Source organism: Neolamprologus multifasciatus, chromosome 11, assembly GCF_963576455.1.
Source record: "Neolamprologus multifasciatus chromosome 11, fNeoMul1.2, whole genome shotgun sequence".
NCBI lineage: Eukaryota > Metazoa > Chordata > Actinopteri > Cichliformes > Cichlidae > Neolamprologus > Neolamprologus multifasciatus.
The window spans coordinates 19,697,003-19,715,292 of NC_140449.1; the positions used below are offsets into that span (position 1 = coordinate 19,697,003).

At 41.8% G+C, this 18,290-nt stretch overlaps 1 protein-coding gene across 4 annotated transcripts in view; it reads right to left on the minus strand.

Annotated features, from left to right (window-relative positions):
* Window positions 1-2,346: 2,346 nt before the first annotated feature.
* epb41l4b (erythrocyte membrane protein band 4.1 like 4B) overlaps window positions 2,347-18,290 on the minus strand; it is a 28,137-nt gene continuing 12,193 nt past the window's right edge. For 3 of the 4 annotated variants that reach the window (XM_085177144.1, XM_085177146.1, XM_085177147.1), the window contains exons 7-23: window positions 18,116-18,236; window positions 17,311-17,398; window positions 17,127-17,215; window positions 15,527-15,596; window positions 15,269-15,438; window positions 14,317-14,426; window positions 13,493-13,526; window positions 13,206-13,239; window positions 12,997-13,100; window positions 10,140-10,279; window positions 8,877-8,998; window positions 8,690-8,803; window positions 8,532-8,587; window positions 8,293-8,445; window positions 8,023-8,143; window positions 7,696-7,829; window positions 2,347-3,687 (exon numbers count right to left, since the gene is read on the minus strand). In XM_085177144.1, the coding sequence (XP_085033270.1) occupies window positions 3,624-3,687; window positions 7,696-7,829; window positions 8,023-8,143; window positions 8,293-8,445; window positions 8,532-8,587; window positions 8,690-8,803; window positions 8,877-8,998; window positions 10,140-10,279; window positions 12,997-13,100; window positions 13,206-13,239; window positions 13,493-13,526; window positions 14,317-14,426; window positions 15,269-15,438; window positions 15,527-15,596; window positions 17,127-17,215; window positions 17,311-17,398; window positions 18,116-18,236 (1,724 nt within the window). In that variant the 3' untranslated portion in view covers window positions 2,347-3,623. The remainder of the gene's footprint in view (window positions 3,688-7,695; window positions 7,830-8,022; window positions 8,144-8,292; window positions 8,446-8,531; window positions 8,588-8,689; window positions 8,804-8,876; window positions 8,999-10,139; window positions 10,280-12,996; window positions 13,101-13,205; window positions 13,240-13,492; window positions 13,527-14,316; window positions 14,427-15,268; window positions 15,439-15,526; window positions 15,597-17,126; window positions 17,216-17,310; window positions 17,399-18,115; window positions 18,237-18,290) is intronic. The other variant, XM_085177145.1, reaches the window with a different exon arrangement.

The following is an 18,290-nucleotide window of genomic DNA, read 5'->3' on the forward strand; positions in this document are numbered from 1 at the left end:
GACGTCTGGAAAATAAATGTATTGTCTGTAAGATGTTGTGGAGAAATCCAGTGAAGTTACACTGGTATGAAAAAAGTGCAGATAAGTGCAGCTGATTTAGGGAATTTTTAATTTATTAATTGAACTGAGCACGTCTTAGATTTAAAGAATCAGAGTAGATTAAATCAAATCTTTTATTAAGAAAATAATCCAGGGTTTGTCAGGGACAGACAACTATCAGGAAAAGGGAAGTTTTTTTTAATAACAAGAGGATTATTTTAGTTATTTAACATTTAGCAGGAGATGATCTTTAATCTTTTTCATGTTCCACACTTATATCCTGTCCTTGCAACATTTACTTATGTGGATGAAGTCCCCACAAACCCAAAAAAAACCCATGTCACTCAGTATGAAATGTTTTTGGGGCCATTTTCACGAAGCTAGTGAAAATAAGTGTTTATTTAAAACTGTATAATAGGTATAAACTACCTGTGCAGGGGTGGGTCTAGAAGGTAGCACTTAATATCATTCATGAGGTATGTTTGACATTTGTTTTATAGAGGCCATATATAGGCCAGTTTAAACACAGGCAATCATTTTTTCAGCAAATACCTGAAATCACTTATTGGCACAACACTGTCCATGTGACCTGAATGCTATCGCTATCTTTTTTCAAATAGCAGAGACACAACTGGACATCTTCTTTCAGTGAAGTTGAAAAGTCAGGTTGATGAAGCAATGACACAAAGAAAAAAAGAACTTATTATTATTATAATGGAGAGTTTTTTAACATTTTCAAAATGCTGATAGTTTAGACGCAGCATGACTGACAGAGAAGATTTGCAGTGGTCTGCAGAGTTACAGCCTGGAGTAAAACATGCAGTTGCTGCACACAGAAATGCAGTGGCAAAATATGGATTCTCTACAATGCACATTGTCTGGTTGCAGTTGATACAGTTAAGCTCCTGAGGCAGCATGTTCTTTAACTCATTTGAGAAGCCATACACTTTCATGTAAGACTCATACATTCACAACGAATGTGTAGAGGCCAACCCAGAGAGCTTCAGAAAATGAGCATGCAGTCACTTTGCATGGTGCAATATGATGGACAGTCTACCTGCAGTGCTCCAGGGTCTATTAAGATATATACAAGTAAAGAAGGTCTGTGGAGGTTTAGTATATAGAGTCATGGAGGGCAACGTATTCGACTGTCTACCCGCTCTTTTACATTAAGTACATTAAGTGAGTCGGCTTTCTCTTTTTGCCTGTCTTTATGTAACATCATGTATGTCATTTTCTGTCTTTGCAATGTGACCTGCAGCAAGGTTATTATAGTTAACTACAAAACATATAAAACATTTTAGTTGTTTTGAAGTTGCACACATTTTAGTGTGTTTGTTAGTTTGAATCAAAACTTGCCTTATGAGGCTTTGATAGACAAATATCTATTGTGGATGTCCACGACACTGTGAGTCAGCTGCTTTTAGAAAGTTCTGTTTTTATTGTAAAACCTGTACTGACTTTCCAGAATCTTGCCTCTGACACACATACATGTACAACATAGTTAATGAAGATTAAAAATAACACAGAAACAAACTGAAGTGAATTAAAGAGTGAACAGCTTTTTGTATGTAGTGACAGTTAACTGTAACAAGCTGCCTAGTTTCTTTACTAAGGCATCTTCTTTTATTCCCCGATGCAGTCTAACAAAGGGTTTAATGACAGAACAAAAGCGTCTACATGTTTTATATAGTTTCAGGTGTTTGTTTCTTAACCACATTGTCCTTGTGGTTAACAGGAGACCATTCAAATTCCACTTAATATTGGTTTTTAAAGGCGTGGCTGTCACTTTAGCTTACGTGATTGGCTTCCTTCAGCTGCTCAGCTGTTAAAAGGTTAGATTTGTCCTGTTCATATGTAAAACTTCTTGTTTGTGAGGGAACCAAGCCCTGTAATCGAAGTATTTTATCATCTATAGATGTGCAAGAGGGCACACAGTTTTTAGAATGTAAAAAACGTTAATCGTTGTTTTATTAATGCTTAAATGTTAATCAACCTTAAAAGACTGAGCCCATTAAAAATGGTAGAAACACCTCTGTTCCTTTAACTGTTCCTGTGCCTGTTAATTTCTCAAATATCAATTCCCAGAAAAGCAGAAGATCCCATTTGTTGTGGTCACCATAACTGCGGTGTTTGCTCGCCCCTCCTCTGCTAATGTGCAGCTTTGTAAGAAAAACAAATTCCACAACGAATTTAAGCTTGTAATGCAGGTTGAGCTGAGAAATTATGAAGGATGATTTTGCAGTGGTTTCAAAGCCAGTGGGAGGGCCAAATGCCGAAGTCTCCGCAGGCTTCCCCCATTTAAAAAAAAAAACCCTGAATCATTTACAGCAGAGTGTGCGATTCACTTCGAAGCAGTTCTTCTCTCCCTGACTCTTTCTGCCGTGCTGCATCTCACCTTGAAGATGAATTATCTAACACTGAGTTCTTCACAAAACAGAGGTACAATTAACAGGCTGACTCACGGCAGATACCTCACTAAAGTCCCGCACAGCACACATCTTTTGTTCCTTCGCAGGGAGGGTGAGAGGCACATACCTAACAAACCGGCAGGCAGGGCGAGGCCGAGCCACATTCCCATGTCAGGAAGGAAGAAAAGAAACAAAGATGCTGCTGCAGAGTTGTCAAACCGATGATGTGGCCTTTATTGAGATCCAGTCCAAGGTAGGAAAACTCAATCAGCAACATACAGTACAGGTGCAGATCATGTGCCGCCTCGGATTGTGACAAAGAAGGGCTGAAGTGAAGTTTTTGTTTTTTGCGCACTAATAAAATATTTCCAAGGGTCTGACCTCTGAGGCCAGATTTGGTTTTGAGCTGCATGTTAAAAACACAGCAAAGGGGCGCATGAGCTGTTTTTCATGAACACCTGTAACACAAGATCAAGGCTGCTGCCACAGGAGCTTTGGCGCCTCCTGGTGGGCACACGGAGACTGAGGTGTCGATGTCTTCTGCCAGTTTTCACTTTCAACTCACACTGTTCAGGATTTTCTTTAAAACCACAGACGCTGCTGATGTTTTTTTTGCGTGTAAAAATGGAAATCTGATAGGAATTACAGTACTGTGGTAAGCATTTACAACGCCTGCTCTGTTCTCAGGATATCAATGAGTATTTACATTTTGAACAAACTGATTTGAAAGTGAAGTGACTTTCATTTCAGGGGTGCTTTTTACATGGAGATCAAAGCTTCAACAGTCGCTGTCTGAAACACAGTTTAGGCATCAGCACGGACACGGCGATGAAGACGATGAGGATGAACTCACACATAAACAGAAGTCCAAAGCAAAATCCGATAATCGTTTAGGGAAACATATTAATCATGCAGGCAGCACCAGGAATACAGTCTGTAGCTCATCTGTAATGCATGTGAGTGAATCCACTTGTTTCCTTTTCACTTTTTTGTACAGGTTCAGTTCAGTTATTACAAAGAGCCTTCTTTCTAAAATAACAATTAAGCAAATATAACAACCGCCTTTATGCAAATATAGATTTATAACTGCTAAATGTGCAATGCAAGTATACAAATGCTGACTGACACCAGTGACTTTGGGACTTCTTAGCTTCCGTCTGAAGGGTCGAGGTCTCAGAGCTCTGTCATCAGGAGCGCTCTCAGGATCTTCTCTCTGTCCACCCTAATTTCTTCTCCGCTGCAGACACGAACATACGATTTAACAGCTCAAAACTTGAACTTTTGTTTCTGCAACAAGTTGAGATATAATTTTCATAACAGAAAATTAAAAAAAAACAAACATTTTACAACAGTAACTATGACAGAAACAACACAAAGTCTGCTTTACAAAGACAAAGAACAGCAGCTACAGGATAAGAAGTTGTCTGGCAATTTAAGCTGGTCATACAGAGATCTTACACTCATCTGATGCTTTGTTAGGTACACCTTGCTAGCACCAGTTTTTACTTTCAGAGCTGCTTTAATTCTTCATGGCACAGAACAACAAGGTGCTGGAAACATTCCTCAGAGATTTTAAGGCCCACATGACATGATAGCATTGCGCTATTTCTGCAGATTTGTCAGCTTTGCATCCATGACGTGATTATACCGTTCCATCACATTAAAAAGCTGCTCTATTGAACTGAGATCTGCTGATTGTGAAGGTCATTCGAGTGCAGCAAACTCATCGTCATGTTTAAGAAACCGGTTTGAGATGATTTGAGCTGTGGTGCGCTATCGTGCTGGAAGCGGACAGACACAGTAGCAACAATCTTCAGGCTGTGGTATTTAAATGATGCACAGATACCATTGATATGAGCAGGATGGGTGGATGTTTTCATGTTGTTGTCAGAAATAGACCAGCAACATTTTTTCAATCTTCTATTTTCCAATTCTGGTGAGCCTATGTGAACAGGAGCCTCACTTTCCTGTTCTTAGCTGAGTGGAACCTGGTGTGGTCTTCTGCCGCTGTAGCCCAACTGCTTCAAAGTTTGAGGTGTTGCGTTTTCAGAGACGCTTTTCTTAGTTGGAACATGTGGTTATTTGAGTAACTGTTTCCTTCCCACAGCTAAAAGCAGTCTGGCCATTCTCCTTTGACTTCTATCAGCAGGACGTTTTCACGCAGAGAATTTCCTCTTTTTCACTCTTTAAATCATAGAGATGAGTGTGTGGGAAACTCCCAGAAGATCTGCAGTTACTGGAACACTCAGACCAGCCTGTTACCAACAACCATGCCACCTTCTAAGTCACTTCTTCTCCATTTGAACTTCAAGAGGTCATCTTTAACATGTCCAAATACTGCCACGTGATTGGCTGATTAGATATTTTGTTAATGTGCAGAAGAAAAGGTGTACCCAACAAAGTGGCCAGTGGGTGTAAATCGTGTTAGATAACATGAACTTCATGTCATCTAAAGGCTGCAGGGAATGACTAATGAGCTAAATGTCTAATCAGCACGTTCATAAAAGGCTAACGTCGCCACAACAAGTCATGTGACTTTCAGTGAAGCCAGAGGCTGCGACTGCTTCTGATGGGACTTCTCATTATAGTTTATCAAGTTTTTGTCTGCAGTGTAATTAGTTACTGCACTTCTAATTTAATTTTTCTAGGTTATATTAATTTGCGGTGCATATTAAGTTGTGCAATATTATTTAATGTCATTGCATAATTGAGTTTATTATGTGATTGACTATTTAATTAGCACTTTATAATTTTATGTGAAACTTTTAAGTTGATTATTGTAGCACCTCGTGAAAGGCAATTATAGTTCCTACTTGCTTGAGTGCATGGTGGGACTGCTTAGAGCGTAACATACCCTGAGTAACGTGGACTTTGGAGAAGAGTGTGATGCTGGCTGTTTCACCATGTTGCTGTTTATTATGGAATTTGTATATATGGGCAAACAGATGAAGTCAAAAAATTAGACTTAAGTGAGTTTTTACTGAATGTGTAGCTCAGCCTTCAAGCTTCTCTGTCACGTCCTAAAGAAATGAGCAGCTATTTCAATCAAATCAAATCATCTTATTGGTTTTGGAATCGCTGATGTGATTTATAAAGTGGTCAAAGCAGCCCGGCTGCCAAATAAATGTAGAAGTAGCATGAAAGTGAAGTGCCCTAAAAGTTAACTTAACCTTTTCAGTGGAGGCTCGTTTTCAGTTCTAGGGTGCACGTGTTTATTTTTTAAGCTGTACTGAAGGGGTCATCTCAAACTTCATTGACTGACATGCAGATATTGTTCATTACGCTCAGCTTCTGCTGCAGCTGTTAAAAAAAATAAATGGTAAATGGCCTGCATTTGTATAGCGCTTTTCTAGTCCTTAAGGACCCCAAAGCGCTTTACACTACATTCAGTCATTCACCCATTCACACTCACATTCACACACTGGCGATGGCAAGCTACATTGTAGCCACAGCTGCCCTGGGGCGCACTGACAGAGGCGAGGCTGCCGGACACAGGCGCCACCGGGCCCTCTGACCACCACCAGTAGGCAAACATGGGGTTAGTATCTTGCCCAAGGATATTTGGCATGCAGCCAGGAGGCAGCCTGGGATCGAACCACCGACCTTCTGATTAGTGGCTGACCTGCTCTGCCACCTGAGCTACAGCCACCCAGTGGCACAAGCTAAATCAGTGTCATTAGCTTATTATTGGTTTAAGGTTGCAATTTACACCCTGATAAATAAATATGTGGGCGATTTTGTGTGTGTGTTTGTCTTTTGTGATGTCACTGTAATTCTGGGCTTTTAATGATTTCTTAGAACTGTTTGTTTTCCAGGGTGCAATGATTGTACAGCATATTTGGGGAATTGGATGCACAAGTTTAAATTTGCTTTTGGATTTTCTTAATCTACACAGAGTCCACAGTATACGTAGAGGCTCAAATGTACCCACTAATATTTGGTTAAATTTCCATTTAGCAAGTTGCATCTCGACCGGACATTTTTGGCAGCCTCAACAAGCTCCTGGCATAATTCCGGCTCGATATTTAATCACTCTTCTTGGCAGAATCCATAGAGTTCATTTCCTGGAACAGATCTAGTCCACGAATATTCAATCGGGTTGAGGTCAGGACTTTGGGGACACCGTACCAGACGCTTAATGTTGGCCTGCTTTATCCATTCCAAACTAGTTTTGATGTGTGTTTGGGATCATTGTCCTGTTGGAACAAACAACCGTGTTCAAACTGTCTAGCTGTTGGTTTGAGGTAAAATCTTTGGAGGTAGTCCACCTTCTTCATTATTCCATCCACTTTGCGATGGTACCACTGGAAGGGGAATAGCTACTGCTAATACCACTTATTCCAGACCTTTGCAAAGTGGAGACGCATCCGAATAACTTGTTCTTGTGTACAGCTGTTTGAACCGATGATCCTGAAATCTGCAGTTTTTTAGAAATGGCTCCAAGAGACCTTCACAACTTCTTTAAATCTACTATTCTTCTCCTCAGATTTTACTGAGTTGTTCTGAGTATTAGTCAGTCTAATGAGTACCATCCAACAAATCAATGAAACTACCAGTTGCAGTCAATCACGAGAAATAAGGACAAGTTAAAAGGTCTTGGCCTTGTGAAGTTGAAAGACATTGTAGAATCGTCGGCACCGCTTATTACAAGATTTAAGTAAGTGTGTGTGGATTAGAGAAAATAATAAATTCAAACTTGTGCTGTATGTCGTATGCTCATTCCACTTTGGAAAAACAACAGCTCAAAGAAATTAAAAGCCCCAAATTATCATGACATCCATTCTCGTGATGAGTGGATGTAAACTTCTGACGATAACTGTAACCATACTGTAGCAGGAAAAATAGTGAGATATTGTCTTGATATTTTCAAGATAATATCAAAAACTAGTCTGGATCCAGACATCCTTTTGGATCCAGGGGCTCAATTCATGCATGGTGTGGAGGGTCATTTCAGCACTGGTGGAGGTACGCAGTCTCGGACAGCTCTTGTTTACTGCTTTGACATGCTGGAAATAAGATTGTCAATATTAGCCAGTTTTCCCAAATCTCACTCTGAAAATCCTCCTGTCTGCGTCACACGGTTGTTCACTTTGGCCTCACAGTTCAGCATCAGCTACTAACTGAAACAGGGGATTGTTTTTCATGTGCAAGCGTCAAACAAGAGCCTGAGGCTTCAATACAGCACTTGAGCAAACCAGCGCTGTATAAAAGTGTCCAAGAGATAAGAGCGAGGAGGTGCGTTTACCTGTCGTTATGGGCAGCAAGGTAAGGAACCAGGTGAGGAATGGAGCTACTGTAGTAAGAAGGGGAGAGATGAGGGGAGGGCGAAGGAGAGGGACAGCATGGACTACTCAGCTCCAGTGCTGGCATATTATCCCCCTGCAATACACATCAGTGTAGACACACACACACACACACACACCACACAGACAGACAGACACACACAATTACAGATAATGCAGAGAGGTGTGGAAATAATCCCCCCATAAGTGGAGCATAGTGTACTATACCAAGACCCATTTTAAAGGGTTCTTAAAGTGTGTGTGTGCGCATGTGTGAAGATGTGTGTTACCTGTGGGTAGATAGACGGCTGTATCTGTTTGTCCAATGAGCTGCTAGAGCCCGACTTTGCTGTACTTTGGGAGGAGATGGCTGCGAGTGCTTCAGGGAGATTATCTTCATCTTCGTGGTTACTGATAAGCAACAAATGGAGAGACTATAAGTGGCTTACAGATCGCTCTGAACAAGATGTCACTATCAAAGAGCAGAGATAGCACGGCTGCTGCTTCAAGTACTCTGTGGAGTGTTCATTTTCCACTCACAGCAGGCGATCTGTACTCACAAGCTGAACTGCCGGACCAGCCGTTTTCTGCGGTTGGTGCTCGGGTTGGCTTTGGGCTGGAGCCTCTCTGGCGTCAGGTTGTGATCTTGCCTGTGGGGTGTCTTTTCTGCTGTCAGACTGGATGCCGCCGAGTCTTGGGAGGAACTCTGATACCTGGAAATGAGAGCAGTTACTCAGGAGGGTAAGTTGTGTTTTCAGAAAGAGGTCTAAACATGTTAAAGAGCGGATGAGCTACTGGCCTCTCATTCAGGGTCTCAGTTGAGCTCTTCCCTCTGGGTGTTGTTGGGGCTTCTTTCTTTATTGTGGAGAAGAAATGGATAGATATGCTGTTAGTGACACCGCCAAGTGCGCAGGATGTAGGTCAAATAGCCAAAGGAGAGCGTTATTTGGTACTCACTCTGAAGGCTGCCTCCATCTGGGCCTTGAGGATGTTACATTTGAGGTGGTCGGGGAGCATGGCTGGGGAAGCAGGAGGGTGCAGAGACTTTTCAGACAGCTGCTTCTCCTCTCCCTGCCGGGAGAACAAGGAGAGGTGAGGAGACTAAATCTCAGTGAGTAAACATTGTGTGGGAAACGTGACTGACCTTGTTGTCGATGTTGATGTGCAGCGAAGGCCAGGGAGGAGAATCGCTTTCAGACTCCAAAGCCTTGAGCAGCGACTGAGAGATGTCAAACTCATCTGCAGGGAAGAGGGGCGCTTGACGTTCTGATTGAGACAAATTGTAATGAGAAAAAACAAACAAGTCACGTTTTTACTGTAAAGACACCACAGACGGTTTGATAAAGCAGGGATGGAAAATGACTATAATCTAAAAAGGTTTATAATTCAATATACGCTAGCACAGGAGTTTGACTGTCCTTAATTTCACCAGAATTTGATGATATTATAAATGATTAACAGCAATTTTGGCTGGGTGGGGGCTTTTTGGTGTTTGAAAGTTGGCAGGTCAAAGAAAGTTTGAGAACCGTGAGATACTTTAAATCCATATTAATGTGTTTGCAGATGCTTCTCGACTTACAAACAATGCCCTTAAACAACTGCACTTAAATGAAGAGTGCAAACACAAGAAAAATTAGCAGTATTTAACCACGTTTACTTTACTTGTATCCTAGCTCACTACAGCAAAAGGCAACTGAATTATGTTTGATGTTCTCAAAGCAGAAACCCAATTTAAAACTGCATTAGACACATTTAAAAGCAACCAGAATCATCCCTCCTTCACCACTGAGGAGTAAGTTCAAAGTGTTTTCACCAAAAATCTCCACTTTGGTCTTGTGTGTCCAAAGGACGTTATTCCAGGAGTCTTGTAGACTTGCTGTCATGAAGTTAAATATTTAACATGCTAACTGAGGCCTGTAGAGTCTGAGATGTAGCTCTTTGGATTTTTTTGTACTTTGTCTGAGCATTGGACCTTGGGGTAAATTTTTGCAGGAACATCCACTCCTGGGAAGATTATGGTGAATAGTCCAAACCAGTAAATTGCCAAAACTTTATACAAGTGTTCAAACAACAGTTGCTTTAAGGTAAAGATCCTATATTAATACAGAGAAAAAAAAACCCTGTGAGCAAGCACTTAGTGACAGTGGGACCATATTCTTTATTTCGGATCATCCAGCTTTGAAACAACACACTCATATCATGTGCATCCTTAAATCCTCTTTTACAAAGTTGAAATCAAACTACGTCACGTTTTAGTGGAAACATTACATCTCAAAGTCCTCAAAGTGAACCTCAAAAACAAAAAGAGCTGACAAACAGGCGGCACCGAGCATGAAAAGAAGCATCAGCGTGGCGTCTAGACACACCACAGATGTGTGCAGCCCAGCCTCAGGCTGACAGTACTCACTGTTCTTGGTGTGTGTGTGGCAGAGCGTGTCCTGGCTGTGTGTGTGCCGACGGTGGCGGTGGTGGATCTTGCCAGAATACGAGTTCTCGTTCTCCTCGACGCTAAACTGATGATCTGAAGCGAGCCCACTCAGCGGGAAACTGAAGATGACACATGCAATCAAAACACAAACAACCCCCCCCCCAAAATAAAATCCCACTTAAATATGACAAAAAGTGTAAGTACTGCAAATAAGTAATTATTGTGTAATAAATCCAAGCTCGTGATGTGAGTTTTTCATAGCAATGTAACCTTCCCTGTGTGGATGCTGAGCTGACTGAGTAACACAAAACCAGAAGTGCAATTTCAACAGTGCATTTGCTTTTCTACATGGTAAAGAAACACTGCTTTGGACCTAAAATGTGTGTAAAATTACATGTAATTTCTGTTAAATCTGTTATTGAATCATTTGTGTTACTTCATTAGTAAAGTACAAAGAACCATGTGGGGGTATTTATCAGTGGGAAAAGCTGTAAAGCTTATAAAAAATACAGTTAAATGTCTAAAATTTATGTTCTTATTACATTTTCCAAAGCCATCCAGTGGGCCAGATTGAATTTGTTTGCGGGCTGATTCTGATCCCGGGCCTTATGTTTGACACCTCTGGTGTAAGACAATGAAGGAATGGGCTTTGCAGTTTCTGCATTTCACTCATAAACCCTTTATTTCAGAAGCAATACGGCAACAGTCCTAAAGGCATAATGTGATTGGAGTAAACATCAAAAGTAAAAGGCGACACACTATAACAGCAACACACCGGCCACATCTTCTGTAAACACTTGGTTAATTTAGCAAATCCATAACCTGATGTAACATTAATATAATGTTTATTAAAAAAAAACAAAAAAAACAAAACAAATATTCACTCTGAAAGCACAACACCACAAATGCAAGATTCAGCTTCATGTTTCTAAGTTCACACTGAAAACCATAAATTATACACAAAGCAGCTTAATCCCTAACCCGGCATTCACTAAGTGCAGGACTGGACCCCTTCCACCTGTTCAGAATCACTTTATTCAGCACTCACAACACTTTATTTCAAAAGTGAGTTTAAATAATTTAGATGCCACACGATTTACTGCAAACAAACAAAGAAAAACACGAAAGCACTCTTAAAGGCAGATTTGAGATCTGAGCAACCGACATCACATCAATGCATCACACCCGGTCCTATCTTTGTCTTATTTCTGTTCCACTGGCATCTTTTTTTTCCTTAAATATGATGCTGAATGTTTGAATGGAAAGAACAGAGTGTTTGAGAAGTATAAGAGCTACGTCGACTGGGCATTTAGAGCCATAATTAAATAATAACAATATTAAAGTGCAACAAAATTAAAATATATCATCTTATTTCAACAATTCTTAGCTTGTTTTTTGGCCTTTAGTTTATTTATATTTTAGCAAATTGCCACCTAATACAGCACCAAGAACTTCCTGTTTGAACGTCCCTGTGAGTGCACAGAAAACTAACGTGATTATTTTCATATGAAAATAAACTAAATTTTCAGGCACAATCTTGATTTTTATAGAAGATGCTTTCAACATTATTTGAAAATATCCTCAAAGAGACTTTAAAAATGCACCACATTCTTGTTTTATCTTTACAGAGGAGCAATTATGCCCATTTCCAGCTTCATAATGTTATTCTTTGATTTTACTACTGTAGCTCTGCATCACTTAGAGTTGAAAATAACCCTTATGTATCTTATTATGGACCTTGTTGCAGCTCCTCAGTTTATCCTGTTGGAAAAAGGCTGTTTAGCTCATCTCTCTCTAATCCTATATTTTTCAAGCACTCAATTAAAAAAGAATAATAATAATTTATTTATTTAAACATCAGTAAATTAGAATGAGCAAACTCTTTTCCTGCAAAAATCGTACTTATCCGTTTCGCTCTGTATTATTTCCCCAATCATTTGTGCGCAACCTGCAATGGCCCCCACCAATCAGGAGGTTTCAACAGCAGGCAGGAAAATCCACTCTCAATGACATCACAGGGAAATAATACGGAAAAAAATCTGAGTGTTTTGAGTGGACTTTCATCCTGTGATTGCAGCTTTATTATTAAGATGAAGGCAACCTGTGTCTAAAAGGATGTGATGATATAAACTGCGCTATGACCCGCAGAATGAGTAAACTGTAACGATCAGAGGTGTCGAGGCTCTTTACCTCGATCGCCTTTGTGATCTGTGTCACCGCTGCGTAACCACAATAAATAACTTCAACATTCACCCACCCAGTCCCCTTACCCGATGTCTTTGCACAGCTCTCCCTCCACGTGACCCCCTTGAACATTATAAACCTCCATCCTGCTTGATAAAGTCCTTTGCACTTGATGGGGGTGTGTGTTTTTTTTGCTTTTTGTCTAGTATGCAGACACTGAAACACATGAGATGACGTGACAAATGGATGAAGACGTGGGACATTTCACGAGGATGAACGGAGACAGCTCCGTCACCGGAGCGTCTCTCTTTGGGGGTTGCCAGTCTGTGCCTGTGAGTTTTGAAATAGATTCCTAGGTTAAGAGGGAGGTCAAAGTTCGGTCATGACCTTATCCCTGTTAACCACAGCCACGGATCCTTTGGCGATGCTGCTCTTTCGCTCCGGGACGGGGGGAACGATGGATACCGGACTCTCAGCATCAAAGGAAGGCCTGAACGGTTGATGAAGGGACGCACACACGGATGTAGGCAGACGAGACACACAGGAAGACAAACAGACATATGAGGTGTAAGAGGGACATGAAATGTGATGAAAAACAGAGCATGTGGACACATCCTGAAGCTCTTCAACAATCCTGTCCTTTGTCTCTTACCTGTGAGGTGATGTATGACTGGAGGGCTGCAGGTAAACTGAGGAAGTGAGCGTGGGGTGGGGTGGATGCCAGGGCTCGTGACCAATGGGAATGTTGTGTTGGTACTGGAGAGGATCGAAGAGATGCTCAAATTAAGCGTCGCTACTGGGACAAAGCACACCGCTCTGTTGTGTTACATTTTGAAAAGTGGGTTAACTGAGGTCGCTTACCTGATGCAGACTTGGATTGGGGCTGGCGTGAGAGCTGTGGTGGAAAAAGCAGTGATATCAGATGTGTATCATAACTTCTTTTTAAAGCAGGTGCATATATATTACTTTCGAGTGCACTGCACAAGTAAACCCTCTCAAAAGCAACAACTTCTCTTTTACAAAGGGCTGTTTCTGTGTTAAGATTAGCCAGGCCATTAGGTGGATTAAGGTCAAGGTTAGAGGAGGAGGAATGAATGCAATAATCTGAAAGTGCATGCGTGCATTATTTATGTCTGTGTCTGTTTCACCTGATGTGTAGAGGCTTGGCTGGAGAAATCGCAACTGACGGAGAGAGAGACACAAGGTCAATTAGAGCAGAAAAACACAGAAGTCAAAAGCAGCTCTGCAGTTTATCTGCGAGTCTGTGTGCACTTTTTCAAATGCCCTCTCTGGTCTAACTGTGCCGTTCAGTCCAGACTCGCTGCAGACATGTTATTACTCCAATGCTGAGCTATTACCAACACTCAACTCTCGGTTCATTCGTATTCCGGGGCTGCGTGACGAATTCAAATCCAATACATAAAAGGTGTTTGGACGTCAATACTGACAGTCTCAAGGTAAATACAGTTTGCAGTGTGCATTTGATCATTTATGTGGGATAGATTAAAGTGAGCTGCAGGCTGCTGGACCTTTGAAGCCTCTGCAGCTCACAGAAGGTGGGAATTATGGAGGAGTGAAGAGTACAGCAGGTGCCTTTGACAAAGTAAAAAAGGTGACGCTTAAATCTAACAACCTAGAGTTTCTGAGCACTTTCTTTAGAAAAGAAACCAGGGCTGCTTTTAAGCCTATTGAACTTGTCAAATTATCACTTAGCATTGGACATTTCTTAAAAGAACAGCCCTTGAAAAAAAAAAGGAAAAAAAAGGAGGGGGGGGGGGGTCCACTTTCCCTTTTCTCTGAAAAATAAAACAATATGTTCAACAGTTACTCTCTGCAGCAATTTTTACATTCTAAAGCTGAAAACACGCTGAACTAAAACAGCGCAGAGCCTTCGTAACAACGCTCGCAGCACATGAAACACAAATCAGGCGCAGATACTCGGTCGTCTTTTGTATGAGCAGATAAAACTCACTTTTGCCCAGCGACTGTGTGCGGGACGGGTAGCGTCTGCTCGGCCTTCTCTCGAATGTGCTGGCCCTCCTCAGTCTGCCTCCATGAGTGGCCTGGTACTCTGTTTTCCCACTGAGACAAACACACAGCAGATGCGGGTGAAGAGTGGAAATGATGATTACTAAAAGCATCGACACTAATGTCAAAGTGCCACTGAGCTGCAGTCTGACCGAATTCACGGAGTTCATCAGAGGAGATGGAGTTTCTAGATGATTATTCCTTTTGGCGTGAATTTTCCAAAAGTTTTCATCAATTGTTTAGAATTTAGAGTTGTTTTTATGCACAGTGCTGCGTTTACAGAGACTCGTTCGTGGGACTTTCTGCTTCAGTTTTGTATTTAATAAATGAAAAGTTGGCTTTAGAAAGTCTTGGGTTGGTTTTGCAGTATGCCTAAAGTCTTTTAAACTGACATAAACTTTCTAACATGCTTATCTTAAAACTTCTCTAACGAAAACTCTGAATGAAGACTTAAAGTTGGCACCAGTATGATTGTTATGTCAGACTGCAATACACACAGTTCCAGTGTTCCTGTTTTTACTTCCACCACCTGTTACACAAGTGTTTTTTTTTTAATCCACAGAGTGCTTTTACAATGCTGTGATTTAGCTGCTCCGACAAATGACAGGAAGTGCCCTTCAAGTGAGAGAATTTGCTTCGACCATGTCTGATAATAGTTGCAAGAAAACAAACAATATAAAGGGAATATCTCAGTCACCATAGGAACAGATCCGTGTAACCATAGATACCCTGTAACCATAGATACAAAGGCTCTGTTTTATGTGACACATTATTCCACATATGCTGCTAACGAGTGCTGGCCACAACTACCTGAGAGTGCCAGCTTCTATTATCCCCCTTCAGCAAGTCAATTAGACGCTGCTCAGATGAGGCGAGACGCCGTCGCTGCTCTCTACCTGAATCTGAAGCGGGACCCGAGTCGCGTGAAGTCACTGTGGCCGGCCCTGCCCGCCGTTGGCTGGCGCAGGCGAAAGAAAGCGTGACTTTCCACGGCACACTTCCACAGGTGTTTGCAGCTCCTGGCGCTGGCCAGCTCGAACACGAAGGTGTGCTCCTGCTCCCGACCCTTCACAACAGAGAATAACCATAATAACCTGTTAGTCGCCTGAGAGATGACCGCGCGCGGTCACGGCATGCAACGTGAAGACACAAACCTGATCATCGTCCTCCACCACCACCAACGTGAGTCGACTCCTTTTGAAGTCCAGCCGAGTGATTTTGGGCCTGTGCAACACACCGAGACGCACGGATGAATGACAAACACACAAAGAGACACAACAGTTTGAGTGTAAGTACGAGTGAGGGACAGGTGATGAGAGCATGCAGTATGAAACATCGGCTCCTCGCAGAGTGATTTTGGATTTCTTTTCACTTCCCATACCTCGTCCTGCCCCTTGGCGAACAAATACTCAGCTCTCAGTAGCTCTCTTTTTTCCTGGCATGCCCTTCCTTCAAAGTTTTCAAGGTCCACACCCTCCACCCAGGCTGAGCCTGTGCCCCACTTTACATTTTATCACTTATGCCACATTTTGATTGGCTCTAGGTTGTAAATGTTGACACATGCCTCTCCAGAAACACGTGGTTCAAAAAAAATAAAAGGAAACTCAAATTCAATTAGCAGGAGAATAGCAGCAGACAGAAGAAGTAACAGTTTAAACTTCTTTTTTTTTACCTGCCAGAAAAGAGAAATAATTAATTTTCGTGAACAAACTCTTGTTTCCGTTTATTTTTCACTTACATTCATTAAACATGTCGCTACATATAAAAACATCAGCTGTTTGTGAGATTCCCTTTTCCAGTTTCATTATTTTTCATACAGTTCTGTGCAAAAGTCTTGAGTCAGCTCTTTTTTTTATATATATATACATTTTGCTTCCAAAGGAGTGGTGAGTAATAGTTCTCCAGGTCTTTCTGAAGGTCTTTCAGGGGTTTTCTTTGGACATTGGCCTCTTCTTCACTTATTTTCAGTCCAGTTCTTGTTCCTGACAATTTTCAGAGGAATGCTTTTCTGTTATTTGCTAATCCACTCAACACTGACCTATGAGTCATTCAAGCATAACAGCGGCACCTCACTCAAGGAATGAACCAGTGTTGTGTCTTAACATCAGAGTCAAAACACGTTTATCCTGAAGGACCAATTTTAAATGGCATCTTTAGGCATCTTTTGTTGCCCGGCCCCCCCATTGGTCATACCAAACACTGACGTTTCTATAATTCTGCAACAGAATTGTCCAGACTCTGTTTTTGCCTCGAAAACTGTACTTCCGATGATGTTTGCAAGTGTTTCACTAAACAGCTGCACATATTTCCCATTTATCTATCCAAACACAGGGAAATGAGGAGTGACTCAGGACTTTGGCACAGTACTGTGAGCAATTACTGGATTGTTTTTAGTTGTTAGGTATTTGCTCACTGACAATGTGAAAAAACAAACAAATGGTCCTTCATGGATTTCCAGAGCCTAGGGTGACACCTCAAACCATCTTATGTCACTCAGGTGAGTTTAAACTGCCAAATTCTCCTAATCTAAATTTACAATGACACAAGTGACACAAATAAGTGACGCAAGAATTATTACTTATGACGACAGTTTTGTTTTTCATTATTGCATCAGTAAGGTTAGGAATTTTGGAAATGTACGGTGTTCCTACATTCACTGCTTGTGTTTTCTTACATTTTTGTGTTAAAATCATTTACATAAGAAATGTAAATGAGCACGTTTCAGGAAACACAAGATGATAGTTGTGCTCTTACCAAAAGAAAAGCCCGATTTTGCTGACGCCCTCATATACCAAGATGCCAGTTGGAGTGAGACCCAGTGCATATTCTCCTCCATCTCTGCCCTGCGGACGAATGAGCACACATTTATTTCTAACACACCTGAACTTCAGTGTCACACAATAAACAACACTGGTGATAATAAAACTTTCTCATGCACCTTGACAAAGTGCATATCTACTCCATAAAGTTCCAGCCACTTGCATTTGTTGAGAAAAGAAATCTCTGCTTGAGAAGGACTTTTTCCCCTGAGGAAATAAAAGCAGACAACACGGTGAGTTTTCACAACAACAATACTGCTCGCTCCATCACCTGAAGCCCCGGCCACTATATTTGGCAGCTCAGTCGAAAAAAGAAGGAGAAAACTATCAAAATCGACGCTTGCCGTGTGACCTCTGCTGGAGATTGGTGTTAGTTCTGAGGGAGACGCTCAGTGAGTAACTGTCTGTCTGCATCCTGATTCAGTCTTTGTGTGTAGGCATGACTCAGTGAACTCGGTCTGTCCTTGCGTGGCTAAGTCGGCCCAGTGAAGCGCAGCGTACGCGTATGTAATCTAATCCGAGATGGGAGCAATCAGTGCACTGCTGGGTTAAATACTGCCCGGAATCAATCAAGACCCTCCGGGAATTAATCCCATAATCCTTCACGCAGACCAGCAATAGCCAGGCCGAGGAGGAGAGCACAGAGGGACGGTGAAATGAGACACCCAGTCAGTGAAAACATTGGTGCTGAAAGGCTGCAGCAGAATGACTTCCTTTGCTGCTCAGTGCTCAACTTTTTGCCCCACTTGTTCCATCCGACGAGGAGAGAAACCAGCTCAGGTCAACTGGACGCCCTCCAGTAAGCTGCTTTGACACAGCAGACTTATTGTGGTAACTGGTGCAAAAAAGATGTTTATGTGTCCTGGGTTTTAGTTTTAGAAGATCCCAAATTTAAGATGACTAGAAACACAGCAGGCTCCTCACCTGAGACTCAGCCACTGGTTGAAGATGTCTGCCTCCATTGCCGCGCTCTGTCTGGGAGTGAAACGAAACTCTGACACCAGCTCGGGAGAGTGCTCCAAGGGGTCACAGTCTCCCAGCTCACCTGCATACAGATAATTCAATTACACATGCACAGACGCACATCAGGTGAGCAGCA